At 43.4% G+C, this 16,622-nt stretch overlaps 1 protein-coding gene across 1 annotated transcript in view; it reads left to right on the forward strand.

The window, feature by feature from the left end:
- Nucleotides 1-16,622, forward strand: part of EFHC2 (EF-hand domain (C-terminal) containing 2) — a 74,253-nt gene that overhangs the window by 28,317 nt on the left and 29,314 nt on the right. Inside the window, exons 5-8 of the mRNA XM_015409801.1 lie at nt 4,661-4,912; nt 8,554-8,664; nt 8,967-9,105; nt 16,388-16,553. Of these exons, the coding sequence (XP_015265287.1) occupies nt 4,661-4,912; nt 8,554-8,664; nt 8,967-9,105; nt 16,388-16,553 (668 nt within the window). The remainder of the gene's footprint in view (nt 1-4,660; nt 4,913-8,553; nt 8,665-8,966; nt 9,106-16,387; nt 16,554-16,622) is intronic.

The raw sequence follows: 16,622 nt of genomic DNA on the forward strand, positions 1-16,622 counted from the left end.
TGTGTAGCTCGAGAAGGGAAATATATGTTAATCAGAATTATGAATTTATTATAAGTTATTATCTGAATTGGGCCACGGTGGCTCAGAGGTTAAGACGCTGAGCTGCAGACTGGAAGGTCTATAGTTTGAGGCCCTAGTGCTGTGTGACAGAGTGAGCTCCCGTCTCTGGCCTGCCAACCTCTGGTCTCTCCTGCGAACCCAGCAGTTCGAAAGCAAGAAATTGCAAGTAGTTAAATAGGTACCGCTGCGGTGGGAAGGTAACAGCGTTCCATGCACCTCAGCATTTAGTCATGCTGGCCACATGACCATGGAGAAGTCTTCGGACAGCGCTAGCTCTTCGGCTTGGAAATGGACCCCCTAGAGTCGGATTCGACTGGCTTTCGAGCAAGGGAAACATTTACCTTTACTTTATTATCTGAAGAGCAATAGCAATATTATTGGGAGCAGAATAGATTAGCTTTTGTTGGGTAAATTTCTGAGAAACATATGTGGTTACGCCACCACTAGGATGTCCTTTAGTTCTCTGGGCGGTTACAAAAAGAAGATAAAACCTGTTAGAGAAATATCTTTCAAAGCCCATGTCTCCTGGATCATCAAGCAATCAAATATCTGAAAGTAAAGTAGAATTTCCAGATCCTGAAGGGCTCTCTTTAGCCCCACAGCATTCCAGCTCAACACTGGGCCAAGTTCTAAAGGTTTCTCTAACTTTTCAGTTCTAAAAAAATCATAATCCTCTCTTGCAGTTACAATATTTGAAAAACTGATTTAGGGGTTAATGGAGAGAGCTGAACTTGTTTGGGTAAAGTCCCCTTTTGGTTTGGTTGGGGAGTCACTAGTGACACTAAAGGTTGAGTTTGGATTGTCAGTGGTACTTTTAAGATCTCAACCGAAGGGTCCACTATTTGATTTTCTGTAGACAAATGGCTCTCTTTATTATATTTGTTTTCCCCACCCTTGACTATTGTTGAGCTATTGCTAAAAATATTAGCTGCTCATCCATTTTTGTTTGATCCAACTTCGATACTTTAGTTTTAAGTAACCCTAGTTTCAATATCAGGGAGTCTTGCTCCTCCTGTAGATGTACGTTGGTAGATCCCATTAACTGTATCAGTTAAGTTCAAGGTTGATGATAATCATGAGAGACTGGAGCTATTGTCTTTAATGGAACAGTGGTCTGAAGTTTCCTACTGAGAGTGTTTTCCTGAAGTCAATAAAGTATAGGGTTGCCAGTCCCCAGGTCCCGGTGGGGGTTTCCACACTTTGGGGACTTCTGCCTGCTACTGGCCAGCTGGCCGGTGGGGGAAACTCTGCCTCCAAACAACCATATCTGGGCACAATGTCCCTGATGCTATGATGTCACCCAGAAGTGACATCATCAAGTACACGATGGCTCTGGTACACGATGCTCTATTGTAAATTTGACCTAAAACCATAGGATTTTGCCCTTAAACCAGGGCATCACTGTGCAGCATCACCGACACGGTGATGTCACAGTTTGGTGTAGTGGATAGGAGCACAGACTCTAATCTAGGAGAACCAGGTTTGATTCCCCACTCCTCCACATGCAGCTGATGGTGTGACCTTGGGTCAGTCACAAGTTCTCTCAGAGCTGTTCTCTCAAGAACAGTTTTCTCAGAGCTCTCTCAACCCCACCTACCTCCCAGGGTGTCTGTTGTGGGGAGGGAAAGGAGATTGTAAACTGCTCTGAGACTCTGGGTGAAGGGTGGGGTATAAATCCAATCTCTTCTTCTCTTCTTTAAAGGTCAATACCAGTATTAGCCTAGGAACAAATTGGTAACCAATGTAGTTGGTACAAGACCTGTTTCATGTGCTAATTCTGGTGCGTCCCAGTCAAGACTCTTCTTGCTACATTCTGTGATGGTTGACATTTCAGAACTGAATTCAAGGACAGCCCCAAGTAAAGCCTATTGCAGTAGTATCTCAATGTTACCAACACATGTGTGATTGTGAGTAGGAAGAAGGCTGCATGCACCAGTAGGAAGGAAGAAAGAGGAACAAGGTGCAAGGTTGAGGAGTTTGATTAGATCTTCTAGATTTAAAAGCATTTTCCCAGAAATGACTCTATCACATGAATGTAATTTGTAAAAGAAATTCTTATTTCCATTCAGACCCAGTCTACTCAGAATCCTACTGGTACATTCAGTGGGGCTTATTCCAAGGGGAGTTTTCTTAGGATTGCAGTCAAAGACTTATTTATCCAGACAGTGAGGCCTCCAGGAACACTCACAGTGTGTATCTAATCTTTTTTGGGGGGAAATATAACCCTCTCTGTTCTAACCAGGATAGCCCAGGATAGCCTGATCTCGTCATATCTCAGAAGCTAAGCAGGATCAAGCCTGGCTAATATTTGGATGTGAGATCTCTAAGGAATACCAGGGTTATGACATGGAGGCAGGCAATAGCAAACCACCTCTGAACATCTCTTGCCTGGAAAACCCTACAGGGTCACCATGGGTCACCTGTCATTTGACTACAAAATAATAACAATCCTCTCTAGAACAGGCTGATTCCTGACCCAAATCACTTCCGTTTTTCTGTATTAAGTTTAATTTTAATTCAGGCCTTCATTCTCCCCAGAGCCAGTTTGGTGTAGTGGTTAGGAGTGCAGACACTAATTTGGGAGAACCAGTTTGAGTCCCCACTCCTCCACATGCAGCTGCTGGCATGACCTTGGGTCAGTCACAAGTTCTTTCAGAGCTGTTCTCGAAAGAGCAGTTCTCGAAAGAACTCTCTCAGCCCCACCTACCTCCCAGGGTGTCTGTTGTGGGGAAGGGAAGGGAAAGGAGATTGTAAGCCGCTCTGAGATTCCTTCGGGTAGTGAAGGGCAGAGTATACACCAATCTCTTCCTCCTCCTCTTCTTCTTCAACATGTCCACTACCTCTCTAGAATTAGATAGAAATCAGAAAGGGGAGATAGAAAAGTATATTATCAGCATGTTGATGGCACTGTGTCATGAATCTGTGGATGATCTTTCTCGGCTGCTTTGTAGAGATGTTAAATGGCATAGGAGGCAAGAAGGAATGTTACAGTACCCTTAAACCAAAAGTCATGGGGCAGAATAGAAGTCCCAAGCAGTATCTTCTGGAACCTACCTTCTAGAAGAGATTTATACAGCATGTGGTTGTCTTCACATCTCTAGAAGAGATTTATACAGCATGTGGTTTTCACTCCTCCAGGTATCTTGTCTACATCTTAAGTTTTCAATAGCTGCAATGTAACCATATGAACATGTCAAACAGACACTTTAAGAACATTCAGCTCCACTGAGGTGACTCCGTGTACTCTTCCCCCTACTACTGGGCTTGGCCTACTGTTGTACTGTAAAATACAGAGTCAGGGCAAATTCTAGATAATGAGCCAGGGACCACAGCTTTATATTTCCCTAACTGGATTAATATTTCCCCCCCGTTAGTCTCTAGTAGGAAGGAAATCACAATGGTAGCATTTTTCTTTGAACTGAATAGAACAGCTGTTGGGAAAGCTATACGTCTATTTATATTGTGATTGTTACTTATTTACCATACTTGGTACTTTAGCTGGCATGCAGAATAACTGACTGGGAACGTATATCTTAAGCCTGACTTAATCTGATGAGTCAAGCTGTGATCTAGCCGGATTCTTGCATCACACCATAGTAGGTTTAGAGAATCATTTGTCCCTGGGTTGTTATAATAGTGCATTGTAGAATCTGATTCCTTCCAAGATATTTCATTGGTAAGGAGTGATATCTATAACCAGCAGAACAGCTAGTTTTATTATAACCACTGATCTTTATCTTCAATTCCTTTTATGTCTATTTCTGCCCTCTGATTATATTTTATGAAAAGTGCAACTGCAATATATTTTTTCTTTTGGACATCAAAATATTATTAGTTGTATGATGACATAATGATACTGACTGTCAAATTACTTCAAAACAATGTGACATTTTTGCATGCATGTGCATACACACATAACCTACTGAGTTATGGCTTCTACCATTATCTTCTGTTTTACTGATGTGACATTTTCTGCAGGAATGATCAAAGCATTGCAGTTTCACTAGTGAAAGCACATTTCTCATGGCCCATGCAAGATCACTACCAGTGCAGTCCTGCATAAGTCCTGCCTAAGTCTATTGAAATCATTGCACATAGAGATCTGATTATTAAAGCATGGTCCGGATTCAAAGATCAATGGAACTATTTCTGTTTTTAAAGGGTCTTCAAAGGTAGGTGTGCCTTCTTCCAAGTGGCTGCTGCAACATGATGTGCCACATGATCCCTCCCTGTACTAAGGAGAGGGAGGGACTGCAGTTTTGAAGAAAGAGGTGATTCCCCCCCCCCTCTTGAGAACTGCTGCTCTTTCTGAAAAAGTTTGTTCACATTAAAGAGATATTTAATTTGGTGGGACTCCTTTGAAATGCTCATGCCTAAAAACAAGCCTTAGCTCTGATTGGTTTACTGTGACAAGTGGCAGAGTCAAAATATTTCTAATTCTTGCCATGGTGACTCCTGATGCAACAAGGATTTCCCCCCAAAAAAGTGTGCAAAGCATATTTTTTCCCAAAAACTGTTTCATGTTTTCTCTAAAAAAATAAACTTGGTCATGAACATGTCACTTGATGCATCTGAAGTTTTCTTCTCTCTTGATGTGCAGTTGATAGACGATATGAAGCCTTTGCGTCCCTATGAGCGCTTTGATACACTTTGTCAGTTTCTGGAGCATGATGGACATGTTTTACGTTTTTATGGTGTGTGGGATGACACCGAAAGCATGTTTGGGGATGTTCGAGAAGTGGTGCTACATTATTTTTTGGCTGATGACACTATTGAGATAAAAGAAACGATACCGGTGAATGCAGGTCGAGACGCTGTACCTCTGTTCCTCAATAGGCAGAAGCTACCAAAGGTAAAGAAATAAATGGTATTGTGTCTCTGTTTAAGGTATTCCCTCAGTAACTAAAGTGGCTTGAGTGTTCCAGATACAATCCTACGAGTTGGTGATCCTTAAAAATATCTCTCATTCTTTCAGTAGGACATGCAAGTACCCAAAGCTGTACCTAAGTGTGAGATCGTACCCATTAAGCCTTAAATGGTTTGGGTTTAAAAGGCTGTCTGGCTCCCTATGCCTCTGTGGGCAGCTGTATGTTTTTTCCATGGATGAGGGTTACCCAACAATTGCTGAATCCTTTTTACACCCCCCTAATCCTACTCACCCTACTAATATTTGCCAAACTCCACACTCTAATATGTATAGCCTTTTTAGCTGAGCGCTTTTTTGATGGCCAAATGGAGTTCATATACAGTCTTTTATATCTTATTGGCCAGCAGAACCTTCTACGTTTTGCATTTCTCATTTTTACTAACAATCTGTTGGGATTGTACACTCCTAGGCTCTAAGTTTTTTAAAATTCCAAAATAATGTTAATGAGAGCTAGTTCCATCCCCTTGATAATCAAGAGCACAAAAGTCACACTCATCTATTCCTTTCTTGTGCTTGGTTTCTAATGTCAGTGGTAGCACTATATGCTGTTTGGTGGATGCAGTTGGCCTAATTTATTTATTTATTTACATTATTTATAGTCTGCCTTTCTCACGGGGACTCAAGGTGGATTACACATAGTGAGTCTGTACAGTCAACAGAATGGGACATTCAGTAATCAATACATTAGGGTTTTAGAAGTCTGGATCCACTAGGAAGAACTGAAGCATAGCAAAAGTAGCATGATTGAGGTTTATAAGATTATGCATGGGATAGAGCAGGTTGAGAAAGTACTTTTCTCCCTTTCTCACAATACAAGAACTCGTGGGCACTCAATGAAATTGCTGAGAGGTTAGAACAGATAAAAGGAAGTACTTCTTCACCCAAAGAGTGATTAACGCATGGAATTCACTGCCACAGGAGGTGGTGGTGGCTACAAGCATGGACGGCTTCAAGAGGGAATTAGATAAACATATGGAGCAGACGTCCATCAGTGGATATTAGCCACAAGGTATAGATAGAAACTCTCAGTCTGGGGCAAGTGATTCTCGGGGGGGGGGGCACAGTGGGAGGGCTTCTAGTGTCCTGGCCCCTCTGGTGGACATCCTGATGGCACCTGGTATTTTTGGCCACTGTGTGACAGAGTGTTGGATTGGATGGGCCATTGGCCTGATCCAACATTGGCTTCTCTTATGTTCTTACTAGCAGTAAAGCCCGTTGTGGAAATAAATACAACGAGATCTAGAAAGAGGCTCTGGGGGAGTGCTCTGGCTTTGGGCAAACAGTGTCATTTTGCTGTGGTGACCTCAGCAGGGTATAATGACAGAGTCCACTGTTTTCTCCAGAGGAACTGATCTCTGCTCCCTGAAGAGCAGTTGTAATTTTGAGTGATCTGTAGCCCTCACCTGGAGATTGGCAACAATTGTTACCCAGGATGAAATGGCTGGTTTGGAGGGTGGAGTCTATGGCATTCTACCTGTCTGAGGTCCCACCCCTCCGCAAACCCCACCCTCTCCAGGCTCCACCCCTCAAATCCCCAGGAATTTGCCAGCCTGGAGTTGGCAACCCCATCTCCTTCCCAGCTAACCATCAACCTACCATTATCTGCCCCTTTGACTTCAGCTGACTTCCGCCCTCCCTTCTGCAGAGCAATTGTAATTTTGAGTGGTCTCCAGCCCTCACCTGGAGATTGGCAACAATGGTTCCCCATGAGGGACTGAGTGGTTTGGAGGGTGGAGTCTATGGCATTGTACCTGTCTGAGGTCCCACCCCTCCTCAAACCTCACCCTCTTCAGGCTCCATCCCTCAAATCTCCAGGAATTTCCCATCGGGAGTTGGCAACCCTATCAGGATTGGCCCCAATATGTTTTCTCCCAAAGGCCAAAGTAGGTGACTGGACCAAACTAAGTTGCCTACCATCAGGCACTGAGGGGAAAGTAGGGTTGCCAGCTATAAGGAGGGAAATACCTGGAGTGTTGGGGGGTGGATTCTGTAGAGGGCAGCATTGGGGGGCGGGCGGAAGGACTCAGCAGGTATAATGTCATAGGGTCTACCCTCCAAAGCAGCCATTTTCTCCAGGGGAAACTGATCTCTGTCATCTGGAAATCAATTGTAGCAGTGGGAGATCTCCAGGTCCCACCTGGAGATTGGCAACCCTAGGGGAAAGTCTGCTGCACAGCAGGGGCTTGAAGAGAATGGTTTGATGGCTGCTGGGCCAAGATTGGCAACAATAGTTCCCCAGGAGCAAATAGCTGGGTTGGAGGGTGGAGTCTATGGCACTGTAACCTGTCTGAGGTCCCCCTCTCCGGCCTCCACTCCTCAAATCTCCAGGAATTTCCATACCTAAAGCTGGCAACTTTATTTCCTCCCCTCTCAGTAGCCTCTTATTTTGCCTTAAATTGGTTTTGATGTCAGCAGAGTGAGAAAATGCCAGAGGCTCTGGGTGGGTGCCCCATCGTAAATGCACCAAACAATTCCTAAAGATTTGCCAAAACACTACTCTGTCAATAAATTGCAGCACTTTGAAGTAGCACCAGAGCTTTAAGAGCTCTCCAGCTGTCACCTGGAGACTGGCAACAGCTTGTTTGGAGGGTGGGGAGTATGGCATTGTATCTGTCTGAGGTCCCCCTCTTCCTCCTCCTCCTCCTCAGACCCCACCCTCAGCAGGCTTCATCCCCAAAATATCCTGGAAGTTTCCAACCTGGAGTTGGCAACCCTATGTCCCCCCCCAGCCTCTGCCTAGAGAAAGGGCAGTCTTTCCCTGCAGTGGGAACCAAAGCAGCTGTCATCATTCTCCTCTCCCCCTATGAGGTATGTTAAGGTTGAAAGTGTGTGAATGGTCCATAATCCCCCAGGCAGCTTTTAAAACATGATCCTGGGACCTACACAACCCCAGACATTCCAACTGCCTTGCGGGGGGGAGGGAGTATGAGGTGTGGAATGGAGTGAAGTCCAATCAGCTTCCATATGCAAAAGACCTTGAAGGTTCCATATGCAACTGACATTCCAACTGCCTTGCGGGGAGGGGGGTGAGTTTGAGGTGTGGAATGCAGTGAAGTCCAATCAGCTTCCATATGCAAAAGACCTTGAAACGCTGGGCGGGACTGCACAAAGCAGCCAGTCAACCCAGCCAGCGTCTTCTGACTGACAGTTCAAGCGTCCATACACTAAAGGAGTGCATTTTAGAACTTTGGCACCCACTATTCAATTATATATAAGGAGAGATGTTCTTATTAAGTAACATGGAACATTAAGTGGTACCAAAATTATGTAATAGGATCCTACTTACAGTAAGCTATATGCTGCAGTATAGATCACAGTCTGTAGTTATTTATCCAAGTAAATTTGTGAATCATTTTGTACACACAACTCTATTACCTGTACAGAAAACCCTCAGTTCAGTTTTGTGTAGTTTGCAGAAATTCAGATGAATCGCTGCATTCAGCATCAATGTAAAAAGACTATACGACTTGATTTTGTAAACTTCTATTTATAGGTAGGCCAGATTAATTCTGTTGCATTGCTCTGATAAATGCAGATATTAACAGCCTATTGATTTTATCACCCAGTATGCTCCAGTTGGATTGTACCAGCCTGGTACAATCACAGATCGGACAGTCCTTAATGTGTTCGGAGGCTTAGTAGGAAATAGAGGTCGTTACATTCTGGACAATCGTAAGGTAAGCAAGTTCAGGCAACCATGCTCTGAAGAATGCACCTACATTTGTAGCTGTGACCTATAAATGAATAACTTTGTTTAACAAAGCAAATGAGACCTTTGCTAAAAGGTTTGCCAAATTCAGTATTTTTGTTGTTGTCTTACTGGGCGGCTCTGAAGGCAGCTTGGTTTGGGTTGAGGTTTGGGAGGGAAATAAGGGAGTTTGTTAAAAAAAATCTCTTTTTGTTTTCAGTTTCCACTTCTGAAATGTTCATCTGAATGTGAGATTCATGTAGATTTTGTGTATGTATTTCCTATTACTAGACAGGAGCTGTGCATCAGGAATTTTATAAAGACTGTGACCTGAGAATAGGGTCAGTAATCAATGTTTGGGGAAGAAAGATAGTTCTCTGCGATTGTGATGAATTTACCAAAGAATATTATAGGACAAAATATGGAGTCAGTAAGTAACAATACTGATACTTTGATGTACTAGTCTTCATTGTAAACTTGTACAGCTTTTTTTTTTTTTTTACATTTTTACAATTTATATTTGTAGAAGAGACTTTTAGTTAAAATGTATAGAAACAATGTAGTTCAGTGGCAACAACTACTGGCTATGGCCAGGAACCTCCCACAACCAGATTTTTTTTTTTTTGTTATTAGCTGTGACCACTATTTTAATATTTATGATGATGTTTTAAATTTTAATGTTATTACGTTAACTAATATATTTTGTTTAAATGATATGTTGTTACCCGCCCTGAGCCCGCTTCTGGGACTGGCAGGCTATAAACGTGAATGAATGAATGAATGAATGAATGAATGAATGAATTTGTCTAGGCCCCCATGGGCTGCCCTCATCACTTCAGTGACTGACACAAGTTCACTTACGAAGAGAAGTGGGGTGGCTGAAAGATGGAATTTCCTGCTCACATAAACCCTAGTCAGCTTTTTGCAGCTGATCTGTCAGACCCAGTATCTCTTCCAATTGCTTCCCATTTAGGCTTGCCAAGTCAGAAACTTACCGCAGCGGGGGACTCCTGGCTGGCGTCTGGAGCGTGCGCGCCCGAAGCACGCGTGTGTCGCATCCACGTCACCCGGAAGTGACGCAGGTATGCCAGGCACGCTGGGGGCAGGGCCAGGACCATCCGAGGGAAAACCATAGAGTTTTACCTCGGATGACCGTGGCCCCACCCCCAGCGTGCCGGGCGTACCCGTGTCACTTCCGGGTGATGTGCACGTGGGGGTGGAGTTCCCCGCTGGGGCCCGATCCGCCGGCGGCGCGGAATGGGCCTCTGGGGTGGGGGTTTCGGCAAGCCCATTCCCATTTATTCTGGAGTTGATGGTCTTTCTTTTAAAACACTAGATTGCTGCTGCTCTTACTGTCTCTCCAGGTGAGTGATCTGCAGCTCGCTGGACTTCTAATGTTTATATTTTTATGTTTGATGGATACAATATATGGTTTTACTTTATTTTTTGGCAAAACATTACATGTGGAAATTATCTATCAAGAAGTGACTTGAGTTCAGAAATGAAATCTTCTTTATTCACCCAAAGATGTCAAATGTGTTCAGTGCACATATACAAGTTAACTGCTCTTTTAAAACTGTTTATCTCTGTCAGATTCTTTTAAAATATCACCAGTTGCAGAAGATAACAAGTTGATTGTGCCATTGTCAAATTCTAATTACCACAAATTACAGTGAGACATTTCTGTTGTCATTTGCTATGATACTTTCTTTAAATTACAAACTGTCAAGATAGCTTTACAGTTCTAGGAAGAAATACTTATTTTGTGCTGAATTTATCCTCTGACATGCTCTTGAGGGAATTTAGAACATGTTTCTGATTAAAACTACAATGCTTAGCATAATTATTTGGAAATGAGGGCTCAACTAGATGAGATGTTAGAGATCTGTGATTGGATTTTCTGTCTCTTTAAATTACCATTAATAGCATATGGGAAGATAGATTTGGATTGGGACTGCATTGCTGGGGGAGCGTTTTGAAAACTTTTCTGCCTGCTATTTCCTTGATAGGGCAATCTTACAGGTGCTCATTAGGCTTCCCTGTGGATTCAAATAGCAGTTGCAGGGAGGAGGAGCATTTTAATCTGGAAAACAGCAAATGGAGGGAAGGATTGTCACCCCTTGGGCTTCTTTTTTGGGGGAAAGTACCAGAACAGAGTTCTGGAACCTCTTTGACAGAATTCTTTTTAAAATGTTTAAAATTTCATGAGTTTTCAGTGTACAGATTGTAAACTTCATTTCCCTCTTGAGAGTTCCAGGACCTCTGTTTTTTGTGTTTTTTTTAAAGCCATAGTCACTCCAGTCCAACTGCTCCGCCATGGCTGCTATTAATGGACATCTAAAGAGATAGGACATCCAATCAAGGTTTTCCAGTGTCTTCTGTAGCTGAACCATGCATCTTGTTTAAATCAATATGTCCTACTTCTGAATAAATATGTTTAGGATCAGTGATAGATGAGTAGTAGAGTATAGTATAATTTATTCGGTTTATAACCAGCACAAATCTCTATATCAAAACCACAGTAATGCCACCCTACACAGAATTTTAAGGATTCGATTATCTTGTGTATAACATTTATGTCTAAAATCCACAATTCTAAAAGCACTCAAAAAAGATCTAAAATGATTTACAGCGTAATTCAATAAAATATAACCTCACAAGTTCCTATGACCTCTAATTTACTTCTGGACTATCTTTGCAAATTTTATGAGCTATAGCTAAAAATTTAGCACAATTAAATATAAGCTGTGGATTAGGATCAAATAATAGTTTCCAGGTTACTTCCACATCTGTGATAGATGAGTAGTGTTCACATCTTCCCAAGTGAGGAAGAAAAAAGCAAATAAGGAATAATATTTAAAACTGCAAATGATTTAATACTGAGAAATATTCTAAACATCTTTTGGAGGAAAGGCTAAAAATCCAAAATATACCGGATCAACTTGAGAGCTGGACTACATGTGTGAAATGAAATTTGCTTTAAAGAAGAGTAAATATCACAGTTACAGGATGAGATGCTAGTTAGGCAGTAGAAAGAGTAAAACAGAATTGGAAGTCATGGTTGATGCCAGGCTGAAGATGAAGTTACATTTTATACCATGACCAAGAAGGCTAATGCCATCTTTATCTTCATGTGCAGTTCTTTCACATCCAAGACTCGAGGGAAAATATTGCCTCTTTGTTCATTACTTGCAAGACTGTGTGTGGAGAACTTTGTCCATTTTGGAGTATCATAGTTCAAGAAGGATTTTATTTATTGGATATTTACAGGTATGGGCCCACAATAACTGTGGGAGGGGATTCCTCTTCCCACTTTCTTGCCAGGCTCAGGGGCTGCCCTGAATTCAAGGGCAGTGCTGCTTCTGGCAGTGGGCCCAGCATGAGTCCTGGGTGGTGCCCAGCATGAGTCCTGTGTGGCTGCCACACTGGACCCAGCATGATTCAGTGACTGGATCACTGCTGGCGGTAGGCCCAGCACAACTCCAGGGTTGCCTGCTGGTGGTGGCAAGCCCTGGGCGGCTCCTGGGCTATGCGGCAACTGCCACCTGGGTCCCGGGCTGTGCAGCCACAGCTGTGGGGCCCAGCATGACTCAGGGACTGTGTTGTGGGTCAGCTTGACCAGTCAGAACTCAGCCTGGAAGAAGATTCCTCGAGTGTCACAGAACCTGGGCCCAGCTCACAAGAAACAGCTGAGGAAAGACAGGACCTCCAGGATTCAATGCTGACAGCTGACCCTGACTCCTCCAGGGGATGATCAAGAACAGCTAGGGCGGGATGACTCCCCTGATTCCCTCTCAGCAGCAGACCAACGCCGGGAGCGATTGTCCAGCAACTTACAGAGAGAAGGTGCAATGAGCGTCTCTTGTCTCAGTGCTGGCATTTGTAGGCTTGCCAAGTCCCCCCGGGGGGCGGGGAAATCCCCGCCCGAGAGGCCCGTTACCCGCTGCCGGTGGATCAGGCCCCGGGGGGAACCCCACCCCCAAAGCACGCGACGTGCCCGGCGTCAGCATGTCACCCGAAAGTGACACAGTTGCGTCGGGCATGTTGGGGGCGGTGCCGCAGTCATCAGAGGGAAAACTCTATGATTTTCCCTCGGATTATTGTGGCCCCGCCCCCCGGCGCGCCTGACGTGGTTGCGTCTCCCGGAGCAGTGCTCCCGGAGCAGTGCTCCCGGAGCAGCGCTGGAGTCCCCCGCTCTGCATACAGTAAGGACTTGGCAACCCTAGGTGTTTGGCTGACAGCAGCCCTGAGTAATTGCAGAACCTTGCCTTGCATAACTCAGCGTGTAGTGAGAGGCTTACTTAAAACAAGCTGGCATGCCTTTCCAGCCATGGAAGCAACGAGTCACGTATCTGTGAGCATATCAACCACAACTCCTGCCTTGCCTTGCACCCTGTGACTTTCAGACTGACCTTGGACTTTGCTATCTGGACTGCCTTTGGATTCTGCTTCTCAGACCTGTCTGCACCAAACGAATTACTGACCCTTGAACTGGGTTTGACTTCGCTTTCTGGACTGCTCTGGCACTGTCTCTCTGCTTGGGTGCCTGTTGTGCCTGCTAGCTGGGACAGTCTGCAGCAGCTGCTGGAGCTACTTATGGGGGGATTTATTACTATACTTTTTGGGGAATTTTACTACTCTACTTTTCAGGGATTTAGCCCCCCCCCGGTATTTTTTAAATTTTTTGAGATTTGTCAGCAAACCTGGGGAGTTCCCCACGTCTGCTGAAAAATCAGTTTAGCCTTCATGTGGCCCCAATCTGCAGATTTAGCTATCTGCAGAAGGGGCCATCGGAGTCATTGCTGGACCCAACATTGCTCATGGGCTGCACTGCCACCACCGCCAGCTAGGGTTGTCATTTCCTTGGCGGTGCTGGGGAAACCCCTGATTCAGCCCACCGCAAAACAGGAATTTTGCCATACGATTTCTCCAGGGTGATGACATCACCCGCAAGAGATGTCATCATGCCGGAAATGCTCTGGTATTTGGACAAACTCTGTGGTTTTGAGGAGAAAAAATCATGAAGTTTAACCAAATACCAGAACGTCCCCTGCATGATGTTCCTGCCAACCCCCGGAATGCCCCCAAAGTATCTGGCCCTGGCCCATGGCAGCCCTACCGCCAGCAGACTAAACATCATTTCCAGGCTCACACTCTCTTCCAGCAAATATTGGAGGTAAGCACAGAGAATGCAGTTTTATTTTTCAGGGGATTTAAATTCCCCATGTATTTTTTAAAAAAGTATTTCTGATTTTTCTGCACACCTGGGGAGTCCCTGAAGAGTAGAGAAAAATCTCTTTAGCCTCCTTGTGGCACTGATCCATGGATTTAGCTATCCGCAGATGGGGGCCATGGGTAGCTAATAGTTGTGTAGATACACACACATATATGGATGTTTAGGATGCTAGAAAAATCATAATGAGTCTAAATGAAAGGAGATTATATTTAAATAACAGGGAAAACTTTCCCAACTCTGATCAGTACAGCAATAAAATAAGCTTACTAAGGTATTTGTAAAATCTTATTATTTGTAGATGTTGAGGGTAAGGTTTAGACTGGGATACTTTCGTTAGTAGATATTTTACCTTACTACCTAACTCCTTGATAGCATTCTACTCCATTTTTTTTCTGTTGTTCTTAAGTCTGTAGCAGTTAATGCTTTCATTTTTGTTCAGTGTCAAAATATTCTGATCTAATATTACTGAAGGGGTTGCTTAATGTTGGAAATATTTTAATCTAAACTGTTAGGATATATGTGGATGTGTGACTCCCACCTACAGAATTTATTTATCCTGTTATCAGTTTGGTTGCTGCATTCTGCGAACCCAAAAGGAATGCAATATGAAATAATAAATACAGAGCCCTTACTTGTGCATTGATGGGAAACCAGATAATGGAAACTGAAATTTAATAGCAGTTAAAAGCTGTCATAGATTTAGCAGCATTTGGTGTTTTTTCTTTCACTGCAACACGGAAGGTTGCAAATTGAACATCAGCTTCGAGTGCAGCTTTGTCATAGCACGGCTTCTTGGGTCAAGGAAGATCATGGGCACAATCTTGTTGAGGTTAAAATTTGGTGTAGTGGTTAAGTGCGCAGACTCTAATCTGGGAGAACCGGGTTTGATTCTCCACTCCTCCACTTGCAGTTGCTGGATGACCTTGGGCAAGTCATAGTTCTCCCCTCTTTCTGTTTATACCTGCCAACTGAGTGTTTCTGAGAAAGTGGGATGTGGCTCTCAAAAGTGTAGGCCACAACAAATCTGTTAGTTTTGAAGATGCCACAAGATGCTTTGATTGCATCAGAGTAACATGGTCCCTTTGGAACTGTTGACTAGATCTTTTCAGGGAGTGGTAAAGGAATTGTGAAAGGGTTTTACTTCACCTTCAATCATGCAAGAGAGTCTATAATGGGAAGCTGTTGAATGAGGAAACTTTTCCCCTGGTGTTGCCTATGCCAGGAGAAACATGACATGTTTTACAAATTCTACAACCTTCTCTTGTCTTCCAAAATTTAGCTGGGCAGTGAGAGAAGCTAGTTTGGATTGTATTCCATGTTTGAGCCTCACCACTTCTTACAGTGGTTTCTTTCTACCTGGCATTCTGGGGCTGAAGAGATTCTGTGACTGCTAAATGGAAAGACATTTGTCCTCCTTTCCCATCTTCCAAGCAAGGAAAGTAGCAGCGATGCCCCTGGGAGAAGAAAGCAAGATAAACATTTTCCCGTCATGCAGTGCTCATTCACAGGTTGTGTTGCTGCTGAGGTCAGATTGAACCTGGTATACTCTGGGGTTGCCAGATGGGAAAGACACCAAAAACCTGATAGCTGACAGCTTTTGCTCCCCTTAGGGATGTCAGTGAAACTTGCACATTCTCTTTAGCCCATCCACTATAGTTGCACTAGATGGCACTGTTGGAATGTTAGAAAGATCTTAATCAGAGTTTTGTTTGTTATGCAAGTCCTGAAATCCAGATACCAAGGCAATGAGCCTATTTGAAAACTTTACTCTCTTTATTCTCAATGAACCCATGCTCACCATTATTTGCAATTCACTATACAACTCCATCTAAACTTTGATGACTCGCAAGCTCAGTATGTGCAGACTTTTGCCCATAATCTGTTTTATTTAATTAAAATGTACTGATGTAAACCAACTGAACTCAGTGTAACTAAATTGGCTTAACCCCAAATGCTTTTGCTTAACCCCCAGCTGTCAGTAAGTAGAGGGGAGAGTGATCACATGTGAGTTGGAGATTGTTTACTGGGGTCATATTTATGAGTTTATCATATTTAAGAAAAGAATTCAAATCAGTTAACAAGTATCAAGGCTGTATTTGAGAAAAGAGGAGGGACTGAAAATTTAGCTTTGAAAAACAACAACAACCCAGGGCCTATTTGCTAGGATAATAGGGACTTTAGTTCTTGGCAATCCGCCCAGGTTCAGGGAAACATTTGAGTTTTTCCCATCCATGGAGAGAAGTTGATAGAAAGCAGAGGAAAATATCAATAGCAGTTTGCTCCCAGAGGACAGAAACGTGAAAAATATTTTCAAAATTGGGGTTTCCTGTTTAGAGGAAATATTTGCTTTTCTAAAACTCACTTCTGCCAAAGGGGAGAGCAGTTTTGTTTCTGTATTGTGTATTGAGATGTAGAACATTCTGAACATATTTGGGAACTGAAGAGCAAAATGGTGGTTGTGAACTGTGTTTTACAGAGGACTTTACTCCAGTTCCATACAAGGCTCCACCACCTCCAAAAGTAGGAAGACAGATCCCACCATACAATGGATTTGGCTCTGAAGAAGACTCCCTTTGCTCCTGCATAGGCTTGCTTCCCCAACCACCCCAAAAGGACTTCAAGAAGTTCATGGAAAAAGACAGGTATATCTGAAACTGAAGTAGCTGATAGAACGTTCTCTCTTTTTCAAATTCCAGAACTGGAAGACAAAG

This window comes from Gekko japonicus, unplaced genomic scaffold (assembly GCF_001447785.1).
Source record: "Gekko japonicus isolate JY-2015 unplaced genomic scaffold, Gekko_japonicus_V1.1 scaffold4, whole genome shotgun sequence".
NCBI classification, from domain to species: Eukaryota; Metazoa; Chordata; class Lepidosauria; order Squamata; family Gekkonidae; genus Gekko; species Gekko japonicus.